At 49.0% G+C, this 9,637-nt stretch overlaps 1 protein-coding gene across 1 annotated transcript in view; it reads left to right on the forward strand.

The window, feature by feature from the left end:
- The window catches only part of GALNT10 (polypeptide N-acetylgalactosaminyltransferase 10), a 214,704-nt gene extending 212,254 nt beyond the window's left edge, over window positions 1-2,450 (forward strand). Inside the window, exon 12 of the mRNA XM_065918970.1 lies at window positions 207-2,450. Coding sequence (XP_065775042.1) covers window positions 207-365 — 159 coding nt within the window. The 3' untranslated portion in view covers window positions 366-2,450. The remainder of the gene's footprint in view (window positions 1-206) is intronic.
- The last annotated feature ends 7,187 nt before the right edge of the window (window positions 2,451-9,637 follow it).

Consider the following 9,637-nt stretch of genomic DNA (forward strand, 5'->3'; position numbering starts at 1 on the left):
CTCATCCCAGCGGGCACTGCTCAGGCACGTGGCAAGGCCAGCCTCAAAGGAGGTGGGCAGTGTCCACTGTGTGGTGGGGAGGCAAGCCAGGCAGGCCTGCGAGCCCCACCCCGTCCCCCACCACCCGCCCCCTCGCCGTTATTGCTACTGCTTGTGCTCACTTGCCCAGCACGGCCCAGCTGACCACCTACCTGCCTGTTTCACAGGACCAGACCCTGTACCACCCCGTCAGTGGCAGTTGCATGGACTGCAGTGAAAGTGACCACAGGATCTTCATGAACGCCTGCAACCCCTCCTCTCCCACCCAGCAGTGGCTGTTTGAACACACCAACTCCACAGTCTTGGAAAAATTCAATAGCAACTGAAGCTATTGAGCCCTGAACTGTGAGCCCTCACATTCCCGCAGTGAGCCAGGCGGGGTCCCCTCCAGCACTCCCTGCAGCCTCCCTCTCCAGAGGAAGGTGGGGCTCCCAGGGCTCCCCCATTCTGTACAAGGTGCTGGCCAGCCAGGTCACGGCAGAGGGGGCTCTTGAAGCTGGGCTGGGTGTCTGCCCAGCCCTGCAGGCCCCAAGTGGTGGAGGCATGGAGAACAGACCCCACGAGAGGCCCCACTCCAGAGCAGAGCCCGCTGCACCCCTGGCGGTGGTGTGGAAACCCAGGAGAGCCCTTTCACCCGGTCATCACGTTCCCTTGAGCGGTACACAGGAGGAATGCCAGGGTAGCCCTCGGGCACCCAAAACACAATCCTCCAAGGCTGCCTGAGCTTCAGCTGGCTCATCCATGGTGGTCCTTTAGCGAGAGAGAGGCAAGTTGTGTCTGTAGGCAACAGTGCCGCTCATCAGCAACAGAAGGGCAAGAGTCTTTCTCGGGGCCATTGGTTTCAGCCTTTTCATTTTGGCCCCAGCTTGGGATAACTGCAGTTACTCCCCGGCATCTGTTCTCTGTCATGACCCAAGGAGATGCAGTTAGAAGCCGTGCCTGGGGCCCTCCGAGTTCAGTACTGACCACCGGCCAACTGTCAGGCCTGGGGCAGAAGCGTGGTCCTCCTTTGCCACCGTGGACAGCCCGGGCATCTCCCCTGGCTCTCAGGCTGCTCAAGATGCCCATTTCAGTGCTCTCCAGGCTCGAGGACAGTCCGGCCACCAGCTCTCCAGGACTGGGTTTCAGATGGCCTTGAGTCTGTGGCGCAGGCATAGTAGAAGACCTGCAAACTAGAAATTCTGCTTGAATTTTCCCCATCAGTGCTTCCATCTCTCTCTCTCCCTTCCTCTCCCTCCCTCGGGCAGCTGCCTGCCTCAACAGAAGAGCAGAGGTGTGACGTGCTGGCCTCACAAAGTTCAGAGGCCGCCAAGGTGGACGGCAGGCTGGTTGCCTAGCCCCGACTCATTGTGGTTTTGGTTCTCATATGGAATTCTAGAATTTTTAAAGAACTCTGTACTTGGGTCACCAACTAGAGTGCCACATAGGATTCTGGTATTTTAGCATCCAGTATAGATTTCTGGAATGCTGTGATTGAAGGAGCCAGTCAACTGTAAAACCTTCAAGGCAGCCCCTAGCCTAGAAACAATCTGTGAAGTCCAAGGTTGGTGGTGTTGGGGGACGGGTGGGGGAACCCACGTCCATCCGCTCATACCAGAGACCTGGGTGTGACGCAGTCCTCAGCCCAGGCCAGAAGCTGTGCCGCCCACACCACAGTCCCGGCTGCAGTGAACACCCCAGTGTCCCACAAACGGATATGCACCCCGCTCCATGACGGGCCTCTGTGTTTACCTTTTGCTTTGTTAATTATGTGTCAAACTCCCAGAGGGCTCCCAAACTAATAGGAAGTGTTTCTCTAACCAGCGTGCCACCCACTGATTCAGAAATGGAAATCGCAGTCTACAGCCCGTTGCTCCCGCCAGCTAGCCCAGGAAGTCCTTCAAATCCGTGTTCCAATTAGAGTTGAGCCTCTCGATTGTGTTATTTACCAGTGAGATAACTGAGACATAAATCTGGGAGCAGAGCCACAGATCTGCCTTTGAGATGCTGGCTGATCTCGTCAGTTATCTGGGGAGGGAAGTAAACTCTCCCAGCCACCACCGCCCTGATGAAGCGTGCAGCGGGCAAAGCCTCGCTTCCACCTTCTGCCTCAGCACAGGTCCCACTCTGGCCACCTGTCTGCAGGAGAGGCGGCCCCATGCTTACAAAGCTTGCTTGTCCATCTTGTCTTTTCCAAGTGAGTGCTATACCTTTTAGCAGTAACCCTCTTTAGGAAGGAGTCAAAAGATGTGGCCCCTTCCAGAATCTAAGAAAGCAAGAGTGTTGCAATTTGGGAGAATTGAGGTAGGATTCATCATCAGAAGTAATGCAGCGATATTAAAATGAAAACTGTGCCTTTTAAAAAGAAAAACATGCAAACGTACAGCCAATCCCTAAACTTGAATCATTTCCTAGTGCCTTGCTAGATGTAAAGGGGCAGGGTTGGGGGGGTGGGGTACATTTTTGGTGATGTGTGCAATCCCTGTTGGATGAGTGTGTGTTTCCTAATGTCTGATTTCAAGCAGGAGGCGTTGGGCCTAGAGCAGTATCTGAAACAGTAATGCCCCCCAAGGGCCAGAGGGCCAGGTGTTATTCCATTCAATGCGAGTAACACCCTGAATTTAAAGGCAACTGGATGGCTCTTTTAATCCATGGCCAAGAAGGGTCTCAGCCACCCCTGGGAGAGGGGCCTGTTTGGAAGCCACGTCTGCAGCCCCCATCCCACCCCCAGCGATTAGATTTGCAATAGGTCCCACTCCAGCAGGTGACAGTGTTCTCGGCAAACCAGGATGCATGTGGAAAGCGGGAGCAGTGGCAAGCAGTCTTCATGTGTCCTCTTTTCTATCCTTTGGTTCTCCTTTTGAGGCTGGTTTTGCACCCTCAACAAAGGATGGGTAGATCCTCTGAGCACTCGGACATTTACAATTGCTGAACCCACATCTGTGGGTGCCGAGACTTGACATAGCTTGTAATCAGGGAAGGAAGGAGAGAAGTCCATTCATTAACAGACCAACCATTCGCACATAATAGCCATTCATTGTTGTGTCTTCATTTTGGAAAACCACCTGTCTCAAGGATCTGTGAGACTGTGGAGGTGCTGTCAGCCAGGTGATGGTGAGAATGTGGACTCCTTCTCTAAAGCCTTTCTTCTGAGCATGAGGTCACAAAACAGGGTGTGCCTACAAAGTATCACACCTGTGTGGCCCCCAGCAGCCTTTCCAAAGGGGGACTACAGGAACATTTCAGAATACAAAGAGCATCTTCCCAGTAAGTTCAAGGCCATGGAGGTAATGCTAAGTGTGTGGGCACGTGTGAGAAAAGCCATTCCACCTTGTGCTTCCAGCTGGAGCTTTCAACTTTTAAAACCATCCAGGAGCTATCAGTTCCCCATCTTTGGAAGAAATAACAGAGTCAGAAGGGAGTACATCCACAGAAGAGATCTGATGGGGGAATGCAACCTCAGGACCTGGGGAGAAAGAATGATTCTTTTTGAAGATGTAGAATATGGATTCCCAAAGTCCACATTATATTCACCACCTGTTGAATTTCTTTTTAAGAAACAGATGATGTCCTTGAAGATGGCTCCATATTTTTTGGTATACATCTCTATATCTCTAATCTCTGAAGTTTCAAAGGAGCGGCAAAGCACTTTACAGAAGTAACTGAGAAATCCGGACACCTTCCTTTAGAGATCCCTGGTTTGCACAGATTGGGTGATCTCTGTCATTCTTAGGAGGCAGTGCAACTTTGATTAAGTTTTCTGAGGATTTCTAAGTATAGGAGAAGGGCAAGGAGTGGGTCCTGTCCTGGAATTCTTTTCTGCTTTCAACTGATGCTTTTTTTAAAAAATTCAAGTAATACTTTAGTTCTAACTAGATCTTGTGCCAAAGCCCACTGTCACCTCTGGGGTGGGAGTTGCACCTACATTCCAAGCGACAAGGTCCTCTTAACGTTTGCTCTCAAAATGTCTTTGATTCAGCCGTGCCGGCCCACAGGGCTGGGTTCCTGCTGTGTTTCAGACTTGAAGGAGGCTCCCAGAGGGATTACATGCAGGGAATACCCAAGAGGTCAGATGTGGGATTCCATGGAGAAAGCTTGAGACCGCCAGCCTCTCATCTCCTGCCTGGAAAAGTGAGCCTTTGTGAAGACCTGACTTAACATGTACAACTGTGATTGTGACTGTTGTTGAGTAAACCTCCAGACTTTTCTCTAACGTGGTCTCTGGCTAATTCCTTGTCTGCGCCTTTCTCCAGTCCTTCATTCCCTGTGTATTCATTGAGCACCCACCCACTCAGGGTGTCTGCTGGGTCCTGGATGAATTCCCTACAGCCATCATTCTAAGGAGGAAGGCAGACCGCAGACAGCTCACCACGATGATTGCAGATGTGAATAGGGCCATGGAGGTTATATAAAACAAGGTATTTTAGAGACTGGAGTGGGGATCATCATGAAGCAGGGTAGTCAGGGAATGCCTCTGTGAGAGCTGAATGACAAGAAGGGAGTCTGAGCCAAAAGGCAGTTTGGAGAGGAGTGTTCTGGGCAAAGAGAACGGCCAGTGCAGAGATCCTGAGGCAGGAAGGAGTTCCTGTGTTGCAGGCGGGGAAGGAGGTGAGCTCACAGACTTAGCCCAGGTAGCCCACAAAGGATCTTGCAGACTGCACCCAAGAGTGGAGGTTTTCAGTGACAACATGAAACAAGCTTAGCTCATTTCCTGCGCTCACCCATGAGCCACAAGTCTCCGTATACCAAAGCATCATGAGGGTTGGATGATCAAAGTTTTTGAGGATTGGGTTACATAATACCGGGTGCTGGAAAGAACCCTGGCTGGCCTGCTGTGCGAAGTGAGATCGTATGCAAATCCTGCCCCCCAGCGAGGTCCCAGTATTACACCGCGAGGGGAGTTTTCCCATGGTTCTTCCGCCTGTGCTCTCTAGTTGAGTCTTGGTGTGAGGATGCAGGAGACCATGAGCAGAAGCTCTCCTGGTGCTGTCATTCAGAGCCCACTAGAGGGCGCTGTGGACCGTGGCTTGGAGAAGGTTCCTTTACAGACCCGGGATCTGTGCAGGTTTGAGCCCTGGACCAAGAAAGTAGATACTGTCTTTCATAACTTGCATTTCTTGTTTGTTTGAAAATCTTGTATAAACACCCATAAATTATAAATGTTTTAATGGTAGCTTTAAAGAATTTACTAGGAAATAAAGTAGGGGCTTCCGTGGTAGCTCAGACAGTAAATAAACCACCTGCCTGCAATGCATGAGAACCAGGTTCGATCCCTGGGTCAGGAAGATTCCCTGGAGAAGGGGATGGCAACTGACTCCAGTATTCTCACCTGGAGAATTTCACGGACAGAGAAACCTAGTCAGCTACAGTCCATCGGATCACACGACTGAGCAACTAACACTTTCACTTCACTTTTTTTCAAAAGGAGAGAACATTCCAGGTGTAGGGGCAACTTGGCCAAACACCCTGTTTAGGACCATGATAGGTATGAAGGTCTGTGAGGCTGGTGCAGAGTGGGGGAGAGAGGAGAGAGGAAGGAGGCAAACCAAGCCAGACCCTCTGGGGCCCTGTGGGCCATGTTACAGACTTGTTTAAAGACACCTCATTTCTGATCTTCAATTCAAAGGCAGCAGGAACCATTAAAGGTTTGAGGCAGCGAGAGCATAAACTGTGCCCTTGAACTGAAGTCTAGAGCCAGGAATGAGTTGCTCAAGGTGGTGGGCACGTACTAGGACCTGGAGCCTGCAGAGTGACAAATCCAGGGCAGCTGGCCCTTACGTGTCTCATCCATTTCAGCTCCTGTCCTCCCAGCACTACACGCGAGCAGAGAATCCAAGGTAAGTAGAGCAGGTAGCCACACACACACAGTGGGAGCCCCTTCGTGTTGTTGCATGCTTACTGGGAAACAGATTCAGAGAGTGTGGCAATTTGCTCCAAGGTTGGCATCCTTTTTTTTCTCCTTGTGTGATTGCGGTTGGGGCTTTGGGGCCTGGCACTTAGTAAGGGTTCAGTAAGTACTTGACAAATGGACGAATGGATGAATGGTCTAGTTTCAAATTACACTCAGAGCCCACAGACCCTAGAGTGAGTTCTCCTGTCTGTTATATGCTGTGTGTCCCTGAGCAAGTCCTTTCTCTTTCCTGGGCCTCAGGTTCTCCTTACAGCCATGAGAAGAAGGGGAGCAAGTTAAATAAAGTTCAGCCTGGAACCTTCTAGTCCTCTAGATCTTGCCTCTCATATTTTGAAATGGCCCAGATCTTGTTACGGATTTATTTTCCAAGTTCACCTAGGAAGTGGGGTCCCCTCCCGGTTCTCTTATTGGTGTCTCCCACCCTCAGGTTTCTGGGCTTCTGGTGGGGTGGGTCCAGGAGTCGGTATCCAGAGCTGGCTTCCTGCAGCTGCTCGCAGTTCTGCCAATCTCTGGCCTCAGGCAGCTGCCTCCTCTTTTGTTCCAGGCTTAGCATACCTGGCTTCCCGGATGGTGCTCAGGGCAGTCTGCAGCTCTTTGCCTTCAAGTCTGACTTGGTTTGGGGCTGGCATAGTGACAGCCCTGGGCACACTTCACACCCACTCTCACAACAGAATGCCACAGAAACAAAGGAACACGGTGAGCCCTCAGAAAAAGCAGGTTTCTTAGCAACTTTTACAGCCTTTGTTCATGAGCTCCTTGGAACTGAAGCAGCGTCTGATCTCCTGCCAGCTCCTGCCTGCGGATGGGGAGAAGGGGATGGCGGGTCTGCCTTTGCTGGAGCTGGGAGCTCAGCTCCCCCCACCATTGGCCTGTCAGCCTGGGAGGCAGAGACCTAAATGCCAAATTTGTCCAGGTTCTAAGAAAAGTCCTCGCCATGGTTTCTACACAGCTGCAGAATTCAGCCAGCAAACATGTACTGAAACATAATTCTGTGGGCTTATGGTGGCCCCTGGTCTGTGCCCAGAGTAGTGAATCCCAGCTCTGTCCTTGGCCTGGGAAAGACAGAGGTGAATAAGGGATCACCTGCACCCTCTCACATCTCTTGATAAGAACAAAGGAGGACCCAGGCAGGTGAGGGGAAAAATTACTTGACTCCACCTGAACTGTCTACATGTTGCAGCTTCCACTGGGATCTTAGTTTCCTGACAAGGGATTGAACCTGCGCCCCCTGCATTGAAAGTGTGGAGTCTTAAACCACCAGACCACTAGGGGAAGTCCCCTTGCTGCAATCTTGAGGTCACTCGTGGACACGTGCATGTGTAGAGTGGTGAAAGATTGGAGTCGCCCAACATGCAAGTTCCCAAATGAGGTCAATTCAGCTCTCACACCGTAAAACAAGAGTCCTTCTTGCCATCTTACTCTGTGCCGCGCTTCTTACATTTTTGTGCTTTCATGGGTGGTTTTGGTTTTAAGATGCCCTGCAAGCATAGAGCTGAAGTGCTTGCAGCAGAGGGACCAGTGAGGTCTGGAGACGGAGAAGCCCTGGCCTGTGTGGGCACCAGAGCCCTGCTGGGAGGGGTACAAGCCCACAGTCCATGCTTCAGTACCTCTTTGTTGATTGAATTCTGCAGCTTACATGGTTCACCACAGGCCTTTAGAATAAAACCCAAACTTCTTAGCCAGGCCCCAAAGCTCCTTTGGAGTTGGCTCTTGGCCGCTTCTCCATCACCCACATCATCCATCAGGTGCCCACACAGGCCAAGGCCTTCCCATCTCCAGACACTGCTGTCCCTCTGCTTGGAATGTTCTCCACCTGCTTGGCAGCTTCTTTTCCCCCTTTGGGTCTCAGCTCAGCTGTCAGAGGCCTCACTCAAGAGGCCTCTCTATTGAGAATAGACACACACACATCATTCACTCTTTCTCAGCACCTCTGTAGCTCCCTTTTCTTGCTTATCCTGACAAAACAGTCCATTCCCATGATGCACAGTAGTTTTGTTCAATAAAGTTGTTTTGGACGCCAAATGAGTGAACCCAGAACTATGGCTCCCAGGGGAAGCACAGGGTTAGGTTCCTCCAGCCTCTGGTCACCACACTGTCATCACGCCATCAATACATAACCTTGTTTTATGCGTATTTCTGTTTAAAGACACCTCATTTCATATAGATCATTAGTTCATTCACATTGAACTCACAGTCAACAACAACACTATAACTCAAGCTGCAGTGAAACTGATCTAATATATATCTTTTCTCCATCAGGCATAACCCGGCCTTCTTAGGAACAGGAGACAGCACCTCAGCACTATGCTTACAGGACATCTAAAAACCAAAATCACCAAAAAAAGCACAAAAATGTAAAAAATGTGGCACAGAATACTGGCAAGAGGACTCTTGTTTACAGTGTGAGCGCTCAATTGACCACAGCTGGGAACATGCATGTTGGGCAACTCCAGTTTTTCACCATTCTACACATGAACATGTCCACAAGTGACCTCAAAACTGCAGCAAGGGAACTTTCCCTAGCAGTCCAGTGGTTAAGACTCCACACTTGCAATGCAGGGGCGCAGGTTCGATCTCTGGTCAGGGAACTAAGAACCCACATGCCTTGGGGCACAGCCAAATTAATTAATTAACTAATTAATTAATTAATTAATTAAAGTAGCCTTTAAAACATGCCCCAAGTATCAGTTTTGAGCTTATATTTTAGTGAGTCGAAGAATTTGCAAACAAGAAATTAGTGAATGAGGATTATTTTAATTGTTATTTTATTTCTTTGTTTGGGTGTTTGATGTCTTTCTCCTTCACTGGACTTCATGAGGGTAAGGCTCTTTCTGTACTGGTCACCATTTTATCCCTAGCTCTTAGCAGAACTGATTCGGACTTTGGAAATTGTTGAGCCATGATGAACCAAATACTTCCCTCTGGAATGTTAGTTTTGTGAGATTAACACTCATTATTTATTTCAGCATTAGTTGTGTATTTAGTTAAGGCCAAAATGAAACTGCTTTCTAGGGCTTTTTTCTGATCACACTCACAGACGATTGATAAATCAAAAGTTGACTTTTTTTATGGGCGTTAGAATTTTCCAGTGAGCCAAATAATTACATGCAGTCTCCTAGTCTCGGCTGAATTATTCCTTAGAAACTTGCTTGGTGACCTGGAATTAAAGAAAGAAGTGGATAGGGCTAAGGGAACATTTGCCTTCCCTGTGACAGAGTATACACAGGCCCCTAAGTCCATACATAAATTCACTTTTGAAAATGTGACTAACGTCAAAAGTCAAACAACAAATGTATTCTGTCAACAGAGCACATCTGTTCCTAGGTAATAAAATGTGGTATAACACTGCCAATTACACCTGCATTTTTGGACACAATCTTGGGTGATATATATTCAGTCTTGGCTAATATATCTTCAGTTTGATTGTTTCCCTTCACAAATCAAAAAACAGGCTTAAGAATATTTAGTGGAGGCTAAAGATTGATCCTTTCAACAAATCTAATTGTTTCTGTATCAATTATAAAGAGTTAATGGTATCCTTTTTTTCCTTTTTAGAACAGCTTTATTGAGCTTTAATTCACCCATTTAGAGTACAGAACTCAATGTTCTTAGTATATTCACAAGGTTATGAAGCCATTACCACTTACTAGTTCCAGAACACTTGTCCCCCTAGAAAGAAACCCTGTACCCATGGGCAATCACTCCCCT

Source organism: Muntiacus reevesi, chromosome 1, assembly GCF_963930625.1.
Source record: "Muntiacus reevesi chromosome 1, mMunRee1.1, whole genome shotgun sequence".
Classification (NCBI taxonomy): Eukaryota; Metazoa; Chordata; class Mammalia; order Artiodactyla; family Cervidae; genus Muntiacus; species Muntiacus reevesi.